The 19,475-nt window shown below is 36.2% G+C and overlaps 1 protein-coding gene across 2 annotated transcripts in view; it reads right to left on the bottom strand.

Moving 5' to 3' along the window:
* Positions 1-990: 990 nt before the first annotated feature.
* The window catches only part of PPP2R3B (protein phosphatase 2, regulatory subunit B'', beta), a 45,051-nt gene continuing 26,566 nt past the window's right edge, over positions 991-19,475 (bottom strand). For both annotated transcript variants that reach the window (XM_009701547.1, XM_009701555.1), the window contains exons 2-12: positions 16,222-16,407; positions 14,414-14,517; positions 13,751-13,853; positions 12,937-13,011; positions 9,402-9,488; positions 8,823-8,979; positions 6,891-6,939; positions 5,508-5,597; positions 4,618-4,793; positions 1,186-1,304; positions 991-1,101 (exon numbers count right to left, since the gene is read on the bottom strand). In XM_009701547.1, coding sequence (XP_009699849.1) covers positions 991-1,101; positions 1,186-1,304; positions 4,618-4,793; positions 5,508-5,597; positions 6,891-6,939; positions 8,823-8,979; positions 9,402-9,488; positions 12,937-13,011; positions 13,751-13,853; positions 14,414-14,517; positions 16,222-16,407 — 1,257 coding nt within the window. The remainder of the gene's footprint in view (positions 1,102-1,185; positions 1,305-4,617; positions 4,794-5,507; positions 5,598-6,890; positions 6,940-8,822; positions 8,980-9,401; positions 9,489-12,936; positions 13,012-13,750; positions 13,854-14,413; positions 14,518-16,221; positions 16,408-19,475) is intronic.

Genomic DNA, 19,475 nt, shown 5'->3' with positions numbered 1-19,475 from the left:
ATACCTATTCTATACCTTCCCCAAATTAGTGTATGACCATAAAAGATTAAAGAGATAAACATCACTGAAGGTTTAGTATTGCCTAACTCACAGCACAACAAAACTTCAGTTATTTTTTTGGCTTGCTAATTCTGTAATATTAATCAATTCTAGGAGAGGATTCCACGAAGAGTTAAGACTATGATCCTCAATGTTGAGGCGGCTGGGTGCTAACATCTCTCTCTCTCCCATCTCTCTTCCCTCATATGCTTTCTTTAACGAAGTTTCTTGAAATCAGTGTGTTAAGAGGATTGTACTTTCTCAGGTTTTCAAGCACTCTCTTAAATGTCAAGCTAGTCATTCTCTAAATGCTTGGCAAGAATCAGAGATATTTTAAAATGGAATATTGACACAGGAAATGCAAGAAAAAGTGTTTTCTCTAGACAGGTCCATCAACTTAAGGCCTTAAAACAAGTTAAATTTGTACTTGTTTTCCTTATGTTTTTAAATAATGAAAACAATGAATGGCAAATTCAGGACTTTGGATTCCAAGAGGTTCTGGAAGCTACATACCAAAAGTAAAGGAGAGATTTTGAAACAGCAAGATTTATTACTTTATTTACTCTTAGAGAATCGTGAGAAAATACTTCTATGCTGATATAATTGAGTTCAGAAGTGAGATCCCCCCCTCCCCCAAGCTCTTAACGAAGCTCTTCACTCATTTAACAACAAGCTACAAAAACTAATGTTGTATTTTGTTTAGGAGTTGAAGCTTTTTCAAATCTTATTTCCCCCCTAAAATTTGAAGTAGGATCTTTTCTTTGACAAAACCAATGTCATCACAAACTGTCAAGGAATATTTGAGGTACAAGGAAGGTTCTTCCTCCCTCACTGAGCACACAGCTAAACATGACAAACAGCAACGTTCTACAAAACCAGCATGAAGGACGATAGCGATGGTGAGGCTCTACGTTAGCAGAGAAGATGCGTACCAAGCCTCCTGCTACATTCTTACCCGTCATTCCACTGATCACTTGCTGCCTCTTCTGCTACCAAGATATCGTACTCTTCAGCAGCATACTTCTCCCAGTCAGAGACCTCTTGGCTTTCACCTTCACCATCCTAAACAATCACATTGCAAGTTATACAAAAACATACCAATTCTTAAGCACACAGCTAAAAAGACTTTTAAAGCTTCATACTCACCCGCAACATAGAAAACTGATCCTTCTGTTCATGGTCAAGGTATTTTTCAATGTTGAAAAAAGTATCAAAAAACACATTTGTCAACTTACATCGCTTTAAATCATGCAGAGTAATTTTTCCTGTAAAGAAGATAATGAGATATTTAGAGTTGAAATTAGCCTTTCTCCAGAAAGCAGGAACGTTATTCAAAAGTTAAGTCATCATCATGCTCAAGAACACTTGTCACTCATACTCAACACAATGGGAAAGAAGGGAATAGATGAAACACACACCTAGAGATGTGTCCTTCAAAGTGGACAAAACTTTCAAATGTTTCAGATTTGTTAGTTGCTTTAGCTGTCATCCTACTGTCTTTCAACATGTTGGAGTGAGATGCAGTCCACCTTGCTTAGCTATTAAAAAATCATTTAAGATAATTGTCTAAGCTTCCTCAAGAGACAGAAGTCTCCTGTGAGCTAGTCATTCCTTCCAAGAAGTGCTTGGGTAGCAGGTAGGATCTGGCAGCAGCCCTTTCTCTTCCCTGACTTGAAAAGAAAAAAATGTATGACAGATGAGACTGCGTGTGACTATGCTTCATACAGATGAATTTTTCATAGAGACTAGTTTGCCACACTTGTCCAGCCTGATCAATATTTACTGCTTGAGAGGAAAGATAAATGCTCAGAGATGTTTTGTTTCGTTGGTTTTTATACAGTGCTACTTTAAAGACCCAAATCAATGGGTCTGTTAAGGGTTAGAAGTATTTGTCAGGTTGCTCAGAAATGTTACCTTATTTCAAAGCTGAATACTAAGCTTCTGCAGAAAGATGGAAAAATACCAGATATGCCAGGAAAGGCAGATGGTTATCCTTAAAGCTCCCCTTTATTGATTCACCTGAAGTATGGACAATCTTCTGTTGTCAATCAAAGAGGGGCTAACTGCAGATGTTATGGAAGAGTTCAATAAAAGCCAGACTTGGAACAGTATTCTCTCGGTATATTGTCCCAGCCTCTAACAAAGTATAACTCAAGGACACAGGGAAGCAAAATCTGAATCCCATTTGGAAATGGCTGCCACACTTGTGTCTGCCGCCATGTGAAGGGCCTGAGTGTATTCTGCCTGGCGTGTAGCTGATGCTCCAGAACGACACAAATCTCTCATGGCACCTGTGTCATATCTGTCAGACCCACACAGATGGCTGATGTATTGGGTCATCTCAAGTGGCAGCAACTCTCCACAACCAAGCAAATTATTTGAGTCCTAGTTATATAAGCTCCCAGTTTAAGTTAGACACCTATATTTGGTGTGTTGATTTGCTCTCCAGTTTCCATTTATTGCAATGGGAGCTTAGACACCTAACACTCATGTAGATGCCTACCATTGTCTCTCAAAGACCAACAAAAAAAAGAATGAAATTGAGATAATTAATTCAGGTCTCCACAAATTAAAGAATTTGCTTTTTGGTACACAGAGCATCCTGTAGCAAACTGTATCACGGTTTAGCCATTACGTATGAAAGTACCTTCTTTTATTTCAAATCTACCAAGTGAAATGTCACTTTATGCTGCTAGTTTTTTATATTAGGAAAGAACAGAATTTTTTCTTAATCCACCTTTTAAACATCACTCAGTTTATAAAAACAACTATCAACCCTCCACAATTGGCTTTCATTTTTCTTGCCCTAAATAACTCTCATCTTGGTTGTGTTTCACAGCCTCCTTTTATCATCCTCATGATATAGAGCAGATACATTGATCTAGTTCCATTTGAAATGCAGAACAGAAACGTTATTGAAGATGTCTGCCTTTCAGAAGCATAACGTACAAGACTGGAAGGGAAGCCCTGAGTTCAGGAGGCTATTGTAGGCAACCATATAACATAAATCTGTTCCTCAGAGCTCACTTCATCTTAAATGCTCCCCATGTCCGAAACATACTTAATACTCCTTTTTTATTTACAATTTTTTAATCTGCCTTTAGAAATGTTTTCACATAGCAAATCCATTTTAACTTGGTTTAAATAAGAATATGAAGCTTTAAGTTCTAGTTTTGAGCCACTTCAATTCCCTTAGCATGCAAAAAATGGCTCAATAAAAGACAACTGCAATTTAAAAATAAAATTAAGTTTCTCGTAATTTAGATATTGTTAATACTAGAAAGAAGGTGGGCAAGACTATTATTGATTCTCTAACCATAATTGTATAGACAGTAAACAGAACTACCCTCTTACACACTCGAAGTGACACTTGATATTCAAGAAGGAAAAGCTCGGTTCTTCATCTAGAAGTGTCTAAATGTGAAACACTAGCACAACATTACATTTGCTAAACAAAAGCATTAAATAAGATGGTCAACAATTTTCTTTTACCTTAAAAACCCGCACACATTAGTATACGTGACAGAGGTTACTACTCCTATCAAACACTTCAAGAGGAAATAGGCAAGTTCTAAATTTATTGCAATGCAGAGTCTGTACAATAATAGCAACCAGACTGTATTCCAAGTCCTCTTACACACTGAAATTTGTATTACAAGGTATAGCCATAATAAGGGGTTAGTGCTACCTGTGGTCAAGTGTTGAGACGTTAAGTTTAGATACAGGTTGAACTCAGTTGTATTGAGTTCAACAAATCCCTGAAGGCTAATCCATCACGGCTACACAACAGTTTTATCAACTTGAGACAAATATCAGAAACAGCACCAAGGTAGAGACCATGAACATACAAGATTTCACTCTTCAACACCACAGTAATATGTTTACCAAGGCATACAAAAATATTTTTAGTGTTGAGCAGAACAGAAGGGCAAATATGAAGCGAGCATCATGCTCACTTTAAGTTTTTTTTCAGGTGTAAAGTGTAAACTGAAGCTTCATCAGCTAAAGATCATATACGCCAAACGCAGGAGAGTAGAATGCAGGTCTATGAAGGTTCAAATGAATGTAGAAAATAGCCAAAAACTGACAGCAGTTCAGTATTCAGCTCTTTTTAAGCCCCTTGACATGAATTTCCTAACGGCAGCTTAGGCTTCTAACTTAAGTCAAGTCATTACTGATCTATAGAGACAAACACTGTTTAGAAACTGCTCCCTCTGAAGAAATGTCAATTAAACGAGTACTGGAACAGATAAAAGGCAAATGAACAGAAGAGTCAAGAGTTTTTCTTGAGAGTATCACCTCAGCCAGATAGTGACAAGGTTTCATTTAAGACTAAACATGGCTACAAGCCCACAATAAAAGCCTACAAGGAATTTTAAAGCAGCATATTAAATTTTAGTATGAAGATGAACACCTGCCTGCTATTGGAAAACCATTCCATTAATAAGCTCTAACAGACTTCAGAGAAAAAGACAACCTAAAGGCATATTCTTTGTATGACCAACTGAGTGCTCTTAAGGGTGCACTAACTCCTAATCCAGAGAAAGAGAAGTTACAGGTGGAAGAGGATTTTATTACCTTCATATTGTGGCTTCACGAGATCCAGCATCTGGCACAAACAGTCTTCAAATGGCAAAGGTTCTATGGCCATGTTATCTAATTTTTGGCACTGTTCTTCATAAAAATACTCCAATTCATACATAGACAAAGCACCATCCCCATCAAGATCCATGCAGCGAAACCAGTATTCAATGCTGAAATTCAGTAATTAATAGCAAAGAACTGTTTACACAAAATTATTGCAGAATTTCAAGAATATATGTTGCCTGTTTTAAAGGCTATGCTACTTACAGATGCAAAACTAGACTTAAGACTACATTCCATAATGCCATAGAAAGTCATTAAACATCACCTGTTGTGGTAAGAGTTTCTGGTATTTGCCATGCCACAGATTATTGCATTTGAAAACACACTTGTTAATTGAATGGGTGAAGGAGGAGAGGACTAAAACATGTGGTTTTACATAAAAACTCAAGGGAGTCAATGAAAAATTGAATTGTGCATCAAAACCTATATCGAACAAGCCAGTGACATGTCACACAATAGGTTTCTGACCTATATCCTACAGCTAATGCTAGCTGTATACTTTCCCAAAGTCACTGACACCATGAACAACTGCAATTTCCTTTATCTATGACCCTGTCTGTAAGTAGACCACACACAGCATATGGAATGGTAACATTTAATTAGCCTCTTGAAAGTCACTAAAAGAGACTTCTACGGCAGCAACAACAGGAGACACTGACAAATAAGACTGATGCAATGAACTGGGCCAGTTTTCCACTCATGTTTTTATAGTTTAGCTTCTTCCATCAGTTTCCGCTGACCATCAGTGGTCCCCATTTAAGGACTGGAAAACCAATAAAGGCAGTCTTTATTTCTGTTAAAACATAAATTCAAATTCATACCTAGTTGGTGTCTTCTTGTCCTCTTCAGATATCAAAAACCAGACAAAATCAGCGTAGCTAATTTTCCCATCTTTTTGGGCTTTTCTACCCCTTGAAGGTCAATGAGGAAAAAGACAGAAAATGTGTTTTAAAATACTGAGCTTTTACTAACTAAAATTAAGGACTATTTTCCTTGGTGCTATTAACTGTTTATTTACTCCTAAACGATGCAGTGTTCATAAGGTGACTTGTCATAGAGTACTTTGATCATTCAGGATAAGGAGCTTCTGTGCTCTCTTCTGTTTCTACTGCAATGGCTGGAAGAGGAAGGGGGCAGCTGGAAGAGGAAGGGGGCACGCTGTCCAGAAGGACTTAACAGCTTTCCTTCCTGGGCAGCAATACCACCGCGTAACTGTTAACAGAAGAGATATTGCAATGCATTTTTAAAAAAAATATATTATACACAAATAAACATGCTTTTTAGAATTTCTATTCAGGTAGAAGCAATGAGAATGTAAAGCTGTACACAACTCCGCTAGCTAGAAGTGTTGGAATGGAAACATGAAGATAAAAATGAAATAAAAACATTCAGGAAGTAAGTGTTTGTAGCAAGGACATAATTGCCTGTTTCTACTCTCATGCCACAGAACACAGCATCCAAATACATTCTGAAGACACATGGTCAACCTGTCATGTAAAAAGTCAGGGAGGCAGTTCCCAGACATAGTACATTTCATTCCTAAAATCCATTTTTTGCTGTTTTATCCTCAAGATGTCTAGAAAAATATGGTATATTGCCCAAAACACTTGCATAAAGGAGTAAGCTCTAGACATATGCCTGCCAAGTGTCCTTTCACTCATTTCAGCTTTTATTTCTGTTTATCAGTCACTTTCTAGCTGCAGACATTGTGCTAGCAAAATGTTTCAAAAATGAGTAAAAATGCCATAAATACACAAGAGAAAGTCAATCCAAGTGGGAAAACTGAAGAATGACTGTCAAAAACGTGAATTAACTCAACTGAAGGCAATTTGTAAGTTGGTTGATGCAATAAGCATTGATTTTACAAGTAGTACTGAAAAGCCCAATTCCCTTTGAAAATTTTACAGGTTTGAGGGATGGAAAAACAACAATGCCAACATTTCTTCCCTTCCTCATTGCCTCCCCTGCTAAACCATACAATATCCAATGGCAAGTGTTACATACAGGTAAACAAAAAGAGAGTAAAGAACTTGGACTGAGCCAAAGGTTCCAAGAGCACTCTAGTACTACTAGAGTTTAAACTACAATACTAAATGTTGAAATTCACTGCTCCATTTCAAGGGGAAGGCATTTTTTCTGGGAATGTCACACAACTTAACAAGCAAATATTAAATTGGATTCAGATTAGCATGCGAAATAAGTACCTTGTTACTGCTCCTGAGAAGATCCGCTCTATCATCCGATTTGAAATTGCTGTGAAAAAAGGTTTGAAATAGTGTCAGTTATATACAAGTTATTTTTACTTTGCATTGTCTAGTTGAAGAGTTTACTAAAACCCTCTTATACATACGCATCTGTGAGAAAGATCAAGTGTAGTGCTCATTAATCCCTTTGAGTCCTCTTGGAGAGGATCACTTAACACAAAGTCTCCAAAGCAAAGCTAGAACCAACTAGCTTGGAATTCAGACTTGATACAGAAATAGTAGTGTAATAAAAGTAGTAAAATTGGCTAAATAATAAGACAGCATTTACCAGTTCTTTGACAAGTAAATCATGTTTTCAATTGCCACTACATTTCATACGACCTTGGCAAAGAGCCAAAATAGAATTGGCATGTTCATACATAATGAGCATACCTAACTGATTCGGACATGGGTCTATTTCTGCCATGGTTCTGATGCATGCTTCTATTTTGAAACCATTTCAGGGATTTTACAGACATGTCTTAACCAAGCACTGCCTCTGGAAAGGATATTCAATTTGTCCTGAAGAATCTGTGGATGGTACTCAAAGCAGCATATGATACTATTCTCACAGAAGAATTACTTCTCATTATTCTAGCTCTGAAATAATTTTTCCAGCATTGTAGAAATACTGATAATTAAAGCAGGTCGTTAACTACTCAAATACTTCATCTGTTTTACGTACTTATGGTGATGCTATCACTGTATTATTCCAGTAAGGACACTAGTCCCTACTAGTATTTATCCCCAGAACTGTAGGACAGACGATTTGTTTCAGACACACGTACTGCTGCTGCTTCTTATCTATATCTGAAACAGTGAAGTTGTTCAACCTTCTCAACAACATCTGCATACTTTAATTCATACAAGTCTTTGATCTAGCCTTAGACCAGTGAGAGTACAAAAGGAAGGGATTGACAAAACCAGATCACCTCATTTTGACATACAAAAAGTCAAGGTTTAAGACTGAAGTTATCATATCCATTTTATGCTCTTATTTAGTCTAGTTCTCATTAAGCAGCAGCTGTTAAGCTTTATAACCAATATTCCATGGTTTAAAGGATGCAAAACTAAATTGCAAGGGGCATCATATCAGTTTTGCTTCCTTTCTATAGTGTACTAACCAGTAGAGCAACCGCTCAAATGAAAGCAGTTTTCCTTCCTCAGTGTCCTAAAGTATAGTCAGATTTCCATAGGCAAGTTTTCAGAAGCAATCAATCAGAATTTTAGTTATTCTTTTTAATGTGAGATAATATTCCATAATCATTTTGTGCTTAAGTAAGCTTTCCGGTCCTGGAGGGAATACTTTTAGGATGACAACGGACACAAAGCATTCCAAAATCCCAACAGTTCCATACAAGCTACAAGAATATTTAAAATAGGTACAAGTGTGCAAGACTACAGAATCAGTCATTGTATATTGTGAATGCAGAAAATGCAAAGCTGCTAAACAGTATTTGAAACAAGATGTACTGCAGCTGATTTAACAAAACTAAAATAAACAAAGTACCTGAATGTATGTTTGCCTTTTTCTACTCTTTCCACACCTTGGCAAAAGAGCCATGCTACTTGATAAATATCAGTAAAATTGATTGTTTCCAAGATGACAACCCAAAACTGCCAAATGCAGCCGTTTATAAGATACCAAGACTTAAATGATTTTTCTTCTATTTCTTTGCCAAGATCAGAATTCAAATTCAGAATATTCTTCAAATTTGGTATGGCTAGGCACAAAGCAGCATCAGAGATGACTTGTCCTGCTTTATTTCACTGAGTCAGCAGGGTCAGCTACACCAGACTCATGAACACTGACGCTGGCAGTTAACCACTTCCTCGGTTTAAAGTTTACAGGTCATTTAATGCATGTAAACAAAGATGCTTCGTTTCTCATACCATGATCATTATGTCGAGCTAAATCCTTCCGATCAATATAGAGGTCATGGTCTGTATCCAGCTCCCAAAATTTGCAATAGATAACATAGAAATGTTCATATGAGAAGTACTCTGTCAGCTGGTTAATATCAGCTTCCTCTTCCAATAATGCCACATTCTATTATCAGAAGGATAAATAGAACACATTAAAGAATTTGTAAGACATTTGTTGAATGATCCGAGTTCTCATAACCAAGTTAATATCTAATGCTATTTTAGTGGAACAATTTTTATCTTCAGAGACAGTGCACACCATGCAGCATGGCAGCAAAGACTGAACACACAAGGCAGAAAACTAATGCATTCACAGAAGAATGAGGGGATCTGCCAGACTTCTGCTAAACACATATGCATATATAGCTCTAGATAAAAGATAACATTTAAACATATTCTAGTGTATGAGAATGAATGCAATTGTGCTTTCACTAGTTTTTGGAAAAAGGAAGAAATGCTACTTATGTTACTCCCTTAAGCATTTAGTTAATGTAATTTTTAAACTTGTAGAACCATCTGCCTTGCAAAATTTTAGATATTACATACCTGCAAGAAGTTGCTTTTCCTGAGCTCGTTACAAGTTATTTTCCCAGACCAGGACCTATTTACTGTATAAAATATTCTCTGTATAACCTGCAAGAAACAGAAAATGAGAAGGTGATCTTAGATATGCTAACTAAATACCCTCCCAAACATTTATCAAAGATAAGTCTTAGCTCAGCTGCATTACAGGACTGCATCTTTCCCCTACTTCTATTCTTCTCATTACTTAGCAGGTTGATGCTTCTCTTATATGTCATATTAGCAAACCATTTCTAAATCTATATCTAAACTCATCTTGAGAAGTCATCTTTCAGTGCTGCACTACCTATATTTCACACAGTAAAGTTGCAGAATACTGGTACACTATCCAGAACCTGTCTATTAGCAATTTCACTACCTCCTAGTCTTCCAGATCTACAGGATATCATCTAATAAAACTATTAATATATCTCATCACTTCAGATTTAGAAACCTATATTTACTACAAGAATATTTTACTTCATAAATGAAGTTACAGAAATAGAACAAGGACTGTTTAAGGATCAGAGTACAGGGGGATATTGGTACTTCTGAAGACCACAAATACAAATCAACATTTGACAGAAATATTTCCTGTAGGTGCAGAGAGAATACATTTTTCCTCATTTAATTTTATTCTATTTAAAGTTACTTGAAAAAACCCTGTTAACAGTATTAAAAATAGTACATAAATATTTTCTAACTGAAGAATAACAACAACAACAACAAAATCTATGCAAGAAAAATGATTAGCTCTTGTGCCATGATTAATGTTGGAACCAGAAACAAATCCATTCAGTTGAGTATCCAACAGTTTTGTTTAAATCAGTTTCACACATACATTATTTTGGTAAACTCATGCATTCAGTATAATCTGCCTGGTTTTAGTTTACAAACACAAGACTTCAAAGTGTTTTTACTGTTTCTTATTTGAATTCAGTATTCGCCTCAATTAGTTGGACTTAATCAGATATATATTTCAAATCAGCCATTCACCACTAACAAACCTGGACAAAAAAATCTAAACATATTATGAACTTTAACTGCTTAACTGGAGACTCATACCTACTAATTAGCAAGACTAAATATTGCGTGTGTAGCATTTCATTTGCAACACAGTAGTTACTAGCTAAAAAAGCCATCTCTTTAGGAACACTTTTCCCCCAAATAAAACCTCTTCCCAACTAAAGACTTTAAGTTTTTATCAATTCAGACTTTAATTGCAGTAAATCAACAGCTTAAACCAAGCATTTCTAAGTTACAAATAGAAGAGTAATTGATTCATAAAGTTTTAAAATAAAACTTAAACTGTAGCATGCAGCAAGCTCTACAGCTCTTACTTTGAACAAGAACAGTTGGTTCAATAAACCCAGAAAGCAGAATAGACTAGCCTACTTCTGAAACTTAATTAGCTTAATTCTAATTGTGAGTATAGGGAAGGCCCATTTTTGGCTTATACTACAAAGCAATATTTTCTAAAAAGGTTTTGCTTTAGCTTTGCAACTTAATCCATCTGCATGTCATTATCTCATCTGTTATACATATAACTGGTCTAAAAATAAAACCAAAATTGAGTGTTTGCTAAAGACAACTGGGAATAGACTTAAATGGTTTTCTAAAGTGAATCGAAGCAGAGTATAAGCAAATTGTCAGAGAATTGCCTTCTTTACTATGCTGCACAGTGGTTTGTCAGAAGGGAGAAGAAATGGTGCAATACAGAGATTACAATTTCAAGAATTCATAGTTCAGATATATATATAACGTACTACATTTTATCTGCAAGTATCTAATTTGTCAGAGCAAACCTTTCTAACATATTTCAGCTTTATCTTGGACATATGTACCTAACCTTACTACTAGACTGACCTGCCAACCTATACTATAGCTTAGCAGGCAACTGATTGCTTCCATGGTTGAACAACACTTACAAGACACTTGCTTCACTAAAGAGATGTACATAATGTATATATGCATACACATCTATATACCTATGTATACACAAAAAACACACAGGAGAAGAATGGATCATTTAATTTGTAACTGGAAGTTAGCATGAACAGACATTAACTCTTAACTGCAGTGCTTAGAAAATCCTTTAGATAAAGCTTCATGTGGCAAAGTAAAGCTAATTGAATACAGGTATGAAATGCCTTATTTCATCTTACAGAAAATCATCTATCATTACTAGTAATAACTTGCAGGACAGAATTTTAGAAGACTCTATTGGGCAACAGTTACTCCATCCTAAAATATGACAAGAAAGGGCTAAGGGTCCTCCTACCATTTCTTGATCTGCAGAATAGTATTCCAAATATTGTTGCTATATTCGTAGCAATACTAGTTAACTTTGGGGATTTTTCGATTAAACACTGATTTCTGCTGAAGACTACACTAAATTTGCTAGTAAAGTACTGCCAGCAGTAATTTATGCAACACTGCTAGACTCAGACCTACTCAAATAAGCTGTTCCTCCAAAGAAAAGTAACTGGAAATGGCAGGATTTTGCCTCCTACAATCCTTCAGGACAGGCAGCAAGCTTTCACAGCTTTAAGCAGAGCAGGCTTTGATACAACCCAGAATCCATGAAGAAAGAAAACTACTCACAGGCAGAACATTTCCTTCAGTCACATCTGACAAGAAAGTTCTGGGAGCTCATGTAACCATCATAACAAGAAGCAAAACCTAATGCAGCAGGACATACTTGATAGGACAGCAAGCCTCTATAAGAAGGATATGAGGAACCAAAACCAAATACTTTCAAAAAAGCTTCCACAGTTTTGGTCTGGGTCAAACTAGAAACTGGATAAAAGATGATCAACTCTGCATGGTTTTTGCTGGAGAATATTCATTAAGCTGTTTTTCACATGCACAAAGAAAGTGAACTGAATGTCATTTTGAAGAATTTTAATCTTTTGAGACTTCAGTGGAATCAGCTGTCTAGTCTACAGCTGAGAAATTTAATGTCACTGATTTCTCCCCTGGGTACAGAAAGAATACCTTAGTCATATAATCCTAGGCAGAGAGAAATGGAACTTTTCATGTATAAAACCTGCTTAGAAAGAAAAATCTCCAGAGAGGAAAGTGGCAAGCAGCTCAATATTATCATTATTTTACTTAATACTGAAGATAATCACATTAATATAGACCTTTCATTCAAAATTCCATTTAATTAATCCCAGAGTAAGGTCAGGATTCTAACGAGTACAGTCTATAGCCACAACCAAGTGTTTAAGATAAGTCTGTTCTTTGTTTAATGTTCATTAACTTATCCTACACTATTACAATTCAGTGTTTCTCTTGCTAGTAATAAGTTCAGCAATTTCTTGTTAAGAAAAACTATGATGATTAAGCAATTGAGTCTTTCTTCACAAGATTTCCAGTTATGTAGGAATGAAGACTGACAGCACACTTAACTTTTCTCAAGGGACAGAGATGCTTATACATATTGACTAATCTCAGTAATTTTGATTTCCCGACTTAGTCAACAAAAAAATAGCTTTTCCACATACAAACCACTTACTGTGGTAATGTACCGAGAATGAAATTCAGATGCTTCTTTTAAAAATGATAGGCCAGGATGACTATTCACCACATCCTACAAAAAAAAAAAAGAGAAAGGAATAACAATATGCCAAACAGTATTCATTAGTGACTATATAAAACAATTAGCACAGAATAGCACATCTGCTTCCTTAACCAAAACAGTTCAAATTAACTACCAATGTCATTAATGATAACTTCATTTACAACATGCTTCATGTAAATAACACTGCTGACTTTTTAAAAATACAATTTTCTTTCAAATAAGCCAGATAAACAAAAGCTTTCTTAGATTTTATATAGGCTGAAGATTTTGAACACTGCTTACTGCTGTAGTTCGTAATTCTGTCCCTGACAGATTCAGTAAAAGCCAATTTAGGTTTTATTTGTTCATTAGTAAAGGTGTTGTTTGCTGCTCTTTGAGAGAAGCTGTATTAGGTCTTGAATTCATACACCACTTTTCCTTTGCCCTCCAAAGGCCCTCCTTGACTTAAAGAACTTCAACTGCCTTCCTAAACCATAAGGATTCTCTGATACATGTGCTATTCCTGCAAGCAATTCTAAGTCCACGGATCTTACTGTAGCTCTCAAAAAAGACCTCACCTTATACAAAATGATTAACTGTAAAAGAATTCACTCCATAGCATCTCAGTGGACCATACAAAGTGAGTTACACTAAATATTAACAATAAACTTTAGTGAAAAGCATGAAAAAGTAAGTTTAGCTCAAAAATGTGGGGCTGTGCCAGTTCATCATTTTGTTCTTTCCAGAACTAGTTTCAGTTGCAATTTACTTGTAAAAAAGGAATGAAGTCTTCTTGCACCAAGTAGTTGCATCCAGGGTTCATTAGAAGATGAACAAACTTTGCAGCATCGTCATAGCAGGTCTGAAGTATTCTGAAATGTAAATATTTCCATTTAATACTCTACACAGAAAGTTGCTCCTGCTACCTTGTACAGGCATCCTAGAGCAAAGGCCTATGAATCTGCAACCACAACATTTAATTCAAAAGCTAATTACAAATGTCAAAGTACACTCCAAATGAACTTATCAAAGCAGTACTGTCTCATACATTTATGTTAAAGGAGGGGGGTACACCATGTATTGATTACATGAAAGGACATTAAGTTAGAACTGGAAGGAGAACTAGAAAAAAACAAAAAAACATTTTGTCTAGAACTGGCATATACAAGTTAGGGCCATGGTTTTCACTTTTCCCATAAACAGTCAGTCATTTACCAAACACTTTAAAATCTACAAACCCTGTAAAAAAACCTAACAAATCTTTATTTAAAGTGATGATTTAGTTACATTTTCCCAGGTACAAGTTTGCTGTCAATAGTTGATTATGGGAAAGTGTTTTATTCCCCTTTACAGATTGCATCTCATTCAGAGTTTAAAATATCACATTTCAATTAAAAAAAATGCAGTATTTCTAAAAAAGTAATCTACTTACTTCCGCCACATTGCAACAAATTTATGAACTGACACGTATCCTGTTCGTTCACCTCCAGCACAATAAAACAAAGGACCTTTCCAGTAAAGTGGGCATTCACAAGCCTAGAATTAAAGTATACATCAAGTCAATTTATTGATTGCTTATCTGAAGGTTACTCCGTTATTTATAAATCTTTCAAAAATTAAATTTTACAGGTGTTAAAAAGAAAACATTAAGGCATGGATTGATTTTTTTTTTTTTAAAACTTTTTCTGAAGCCAACTGCACATTCCAAAATAATTAATTTTAAGCAACTGCTTTAGGCTGAAATCCAGAAGTGGAAAGCAAAACATAGGGCAAATTGCAGCATTCCGAACAGATGAATGCCGTCACATGTCTGCTCTGTCCATGCTCCAAGCAGCTAAACACAGTCCATGCTAATGAGCTCTGCTGAAGGGCTGGATATCTTTACGCTGAGCTCAAGAGAGCACAAACAGAACTGGAGCAAATTTACATTTGTCTGGCTCAGAGGAAGGCTCAACTCTACTCTGCATCCTTGCACATGCATGGCACATCTTCTATCCAATTTTAAGTAGTAGGCCAGCCTTCCCTGAGCAGGAGTATCTTGCTTCAGGATACACAACAGTTACACCTTCACAATGTCAGTGCTCCCACGTACACCTACAGTGCCACTTCTGTGCCTGCTCCAAGGTTCCTCAGCTGTAAAAGCTAAGTACCCATCTCTGGTCTAAAACTGACTACGACGGAATAGTCAAGACAAGCCAGCATCTCTCAGAATCTCACATGGATCTCATATAAGATTGCGAATACTGCAAGACATATAAGGTCACTGGAGCAAAAGGACAGTTATTTCTCATGCAATAGTTTAATGAGTACTTCAACAAAATAAGAAAAAGTGATTTTGACAAATCCTGTCCTCAGACTGAGAGGCTTTTCCCTATGCTTCAGGAGGGTGCCTTTCATCACTGAATTATAGGTGACTGGATCCTTCCACCTTTCTTGCTGAGAGCAAAGGGTCTCTTCCACCTCTCCCCACTTCTGTGTGGAAAGCAGGAATCCTATCATTCAGCTGCACAGTTAAACACTTCTGGTGAGGCAAACAAGGAGCTTCTGAACCCCAGTCCTGCTCTTGTGAAAAGTCTTTGCTTCTGTTTTCTAGACCTTGGACTTTAAATGCTAAGTGACAAGAACAGCGATGAGAACCTGAGACTCATTACCAAGACCATGACTTGCAGTGATATTTCTGTAATAGTGGAAATTTAAGTTTGATTTAATTAGGTTATTGTCTGTTACACAGAAGTTTAAAAATATTTGCTGCTTTCTCAGTATTTTGTCACTCTGCTGTAACTCTAAATTAGTTCTTGAGTAATAACTAGAGGGCTATAATCTCAAGTTACCAAACCATTCTGTCTTTCAATGTCTTTACAATGAAAGTTCATGACACTGCTGAATGAGAAAAAACAGTGCATATTAACAGTGCTTTTGCCTTAAGTCTGTTGGTCAACACAGAATGCACAACAACATACAATGTGCCCCTCAGTATTTGGTTGTTCATGCAACTAAAAAATAGTTCAAGTTTTGTTTTAATGTTTGGGGTTTTTTGTAAGCAAAGTGTAGGGCCATTTGAGAGAGAGTTAATGGAAAGATTTCATATAACTGTGCTATCAACAATGTTGAATATGATGTCTTACTAGTACTACCTTGTAGGAGATAAAAAACACAATGCAAGAAAACAAAGCACACAGAACTCATGTTTCCTTTCCATAGGTGTACAGTACTAAAAGTAGACAGCCAGCAAGTTCTCACCTTTGCAACTTTCCCCATGTCTTCTAACGTTGCCCTCTCATTTGGAAACTCAGAGAAAGTTCTCTCAATTTTGGCAATCACAGCATCTATATTCACTTTTTCCTTAGGACATCCTCGAGGAAAATAGAAAGTTGGAATGTTTTGACTAAGTGATGGTGGCAAAGTTTCTTCCTTCTTTGGTTGAACCTAAATAAATAAATACACATTTGACAGTCAGGTACAATGAAATCACATATAATAGCCATCCTCAGATGATTTGAATCTCTTGGTATATGTTGCAACACACCTTCAAAAAGATTTCTGATGATGGGTTGAATAAGCTCTTTAAGAATGAGAGCACATTGGAAAAATTAATGAGTTTTTCCAAAAACTGTCAATTAGACAGATTTCTAGGATGTTAAAAATTTAATAAAAACAACTTCAGTCTTCAACATATCAAGTTTCAAGATTAATACACTAGACAGCTTCTATGGAGACATCTGAAATAACTCAGGTTATATTATCAGTTTCAGAAGAACGAAATCCAACTTCTAGCTTAACAGACAGGTCATGAAAGAATTGGCTTTTGAAATATTTCTAGTTTTACGGCTTCAAACTTTTGAAATAAGCATGACAACTTTGTTACAAACCATCAGCCTGTTTAATTTAGTTACAGTGAAGATGTTTCGGGTTTTTTTGATCCTAAAAATGCTCGATTTTATAAAGATAGTAAATGATTCCTGCAGAGGGATTTTTTTGGTAAACTATAAATGATTATGGCATAAGAGCTCAGAAATCTGTTTCTCAAGAATTTGTGACATACTGTTCTACAAAAAAAAAAAAAGACCAGTAACAAGAGAAATTATTTATTTAAATCCATTTAGCTTCAGTAAAGAATTTACCTTGTATTTAGTTTCCAAAAGAAAGTCCAACAAGGCAGAGAAACAAAGATAACAAGCAAAGTAACAATAGGGTTATGTGGCAACTCAAAATTAGCAATCAAACATGAAGTCTTTCATCCCAAGGCCACTATTCAAAGGTAAAACCAATGGTTAGTGCTATATGGTGGCTCATCCTAGTGTTAAATATGTTCAAGATCCTGAATTCCATCTCTCATTTCCAACCAGAATTGGGAAGGAAAAAAAAAAAATAATCCAACCCCCCACCCCCAAATGCCAACCTTCATTTTACCCCTTATCACCTTTGTTGAAGTGCCTGTAAAGATACCCAGCTTTCCTACCACAAAGTCCTTCCCTAAGTCAATGAAAGAACTAGGTGCCTATGGACAGCAGATTTTAAATTGGAGGGTTCCAACCCAGGGCCTTCACTGGAATGCTACACATGCTAAAAAAACCCTGATTTAACCTTTCTTTCCCCTCCTCTGCATCTGAGCTAGCATTCTTGTTCACAGCTGCAGAATTACCACAACTGAGTTACAAGTTTTATTTCACAGAGGAAACAGTTACCTTGAATCTGTGACACCTAGAGTGGATGTCCGTCATTTTCTACGAGCCCTGTAAAATTACAACTTCTGATACCTCATCATTAGCTCAGTGGTCCAGCTAATGAGGCATCAGCTGAGAACAAGAGTGCCACAGGGCATCAAAAATCCCTTCCAGCCATAGACTTCCAAACTTTTGCAAAGCATAAAGACAGCAACATTTTATTCTCTAAGTAATGTTACCACCAGCACTACAAATAATGTATGTAATTGGATTAGGACCTTCTTTCATTCTAGAAACAGAGCTCTACACATCAGCACTTAGCAGAGCCCTAGCAGTTACCCTACGCAAAACCAGACCTATTCCTTCGACTGGGACCATACAGCCAGATAGCTAGCATGCTTTTGAGCGCGAGCTACCAAGCCATCTTTTACTTCACAGAATCAAACCCTTACGTTCATTCTAAACAGCAAGGTTATTTTATTTTATTTCCCCTTTTCCCCCATTTACAAGACCTGCCTGGATAGCCACTCCCACGCAAGCCGCTCAAATTGCCACCCCAGCAGCAGGTACTCCAGTTCTTCAGAGATACCCAATGAGGTGTGCTTCATCCGAGAAAAGGGTAGAAGTGTCAATTATAGACTACTAACGTCCCCCTGAATGTTTCAGGTAACATAAGGTAAATCAGTATTTCAAGAAAACCTAGTACTGACAGACACGGCATTTTTAAAATCCACAGCTAGGAAAATTTATAGCCTTAGATTTTTAAAAAAAGTTTCTTTTAAAAGGAAAGGTAGGGGCAGAGGGAAGATTACATTGGAAAAGGTCCCAAGAGAAGAAGAAAGGCGATCAACAGAACTATTTGTTCATCAGAAACTTCATATTTTTTCAGAAACTACTCATACTTCAGATACCTCATAGTACACAATAGATGATTTCCATTGCTCCAGGTTAACAGCTCTTCCTAAATGCATGTGGACATCTCAGTTCAGGATTTGTAGGAAGACCTATCCTAGCACATGTAACTTCCTTGGGTGTTATTTATAAGAGTTATACAACAGAGGCTTTTTACTTATTTATTTTTCATCTTTTTGTCTGTTGTAAACATGTTCCAGACCATGATTACGAGGAAGAAGTTAAGCAACAGATTCAGAACTGAAGATAGACATACAGATGAAGAAACATTTTCATCTTAGAAAAATCAATTTATTTTTAAGCATGACTTTGAATTCACCATGCTTAGTGTAAAAATACATAATATTTAATCTGTAAGACAGTATATTTATTCTAAAACCAAGTATAGAATACAAACCTGCACTGCAAGGCAAAATAACTCTCCCTATATTGAAAGACTTTGCCTACTTCTACACGCTGGTTTCTCACAGTCGGTGAAAGAAGAAACTACAAAAATGCTTCATTTGCATGACAAAGTGTATGACTATTTCACAGTCATTTCTGATAGATTTATTTGGTGCCTACACTGCACACATTGTACACCTGATGAAGACAGTCTGTCATTTCAGGGGAATCAAAACGCACTAATTGTGTGAGATTAAGCTGTTCTGGAACTAATTACAACTTTAACCAGGCAATTTCTTCATTAACAAGAACTACTAGAAGTCTGCTAATACCCATCTTCGGAAAATCTGCAGCTACAGTCCGTTATTCTTTTTACACAACTATTCCATTTCAGTAAGTCAATTTAGCATTTAGAAAGTGATCTACATTTTCTTATGGCTTTAAGGTAAAACTTTTAATACTGCTACCAGTAAGCTAAACTGACAAAAGAGACTGTTTTGGTAAGTGAATATTTTCCCTGCAACTTGCCAAGAA

The sequence above is a fragment of the Cariama cristata genome, unplaced genomic scaffold (assembly GCF_000690535.1).
Source record: "Cariama cristata isolate BGI_N322 unplaced genomic scaffold, ASM69053v1 scaffold11510, whole genome shotgun sequence".
In the NCBI taxonomy this organism is placed as follows: Eukaryota; Metazoa; Chordata; class Aves; order Cariamiformes; family Cariamidae; genus Cariama; species Cariama cristata.
Note: the sequence above shows the minus strand (reverse complement) of the source record. Positions and strands in the feature narration are given on the sequence as shown.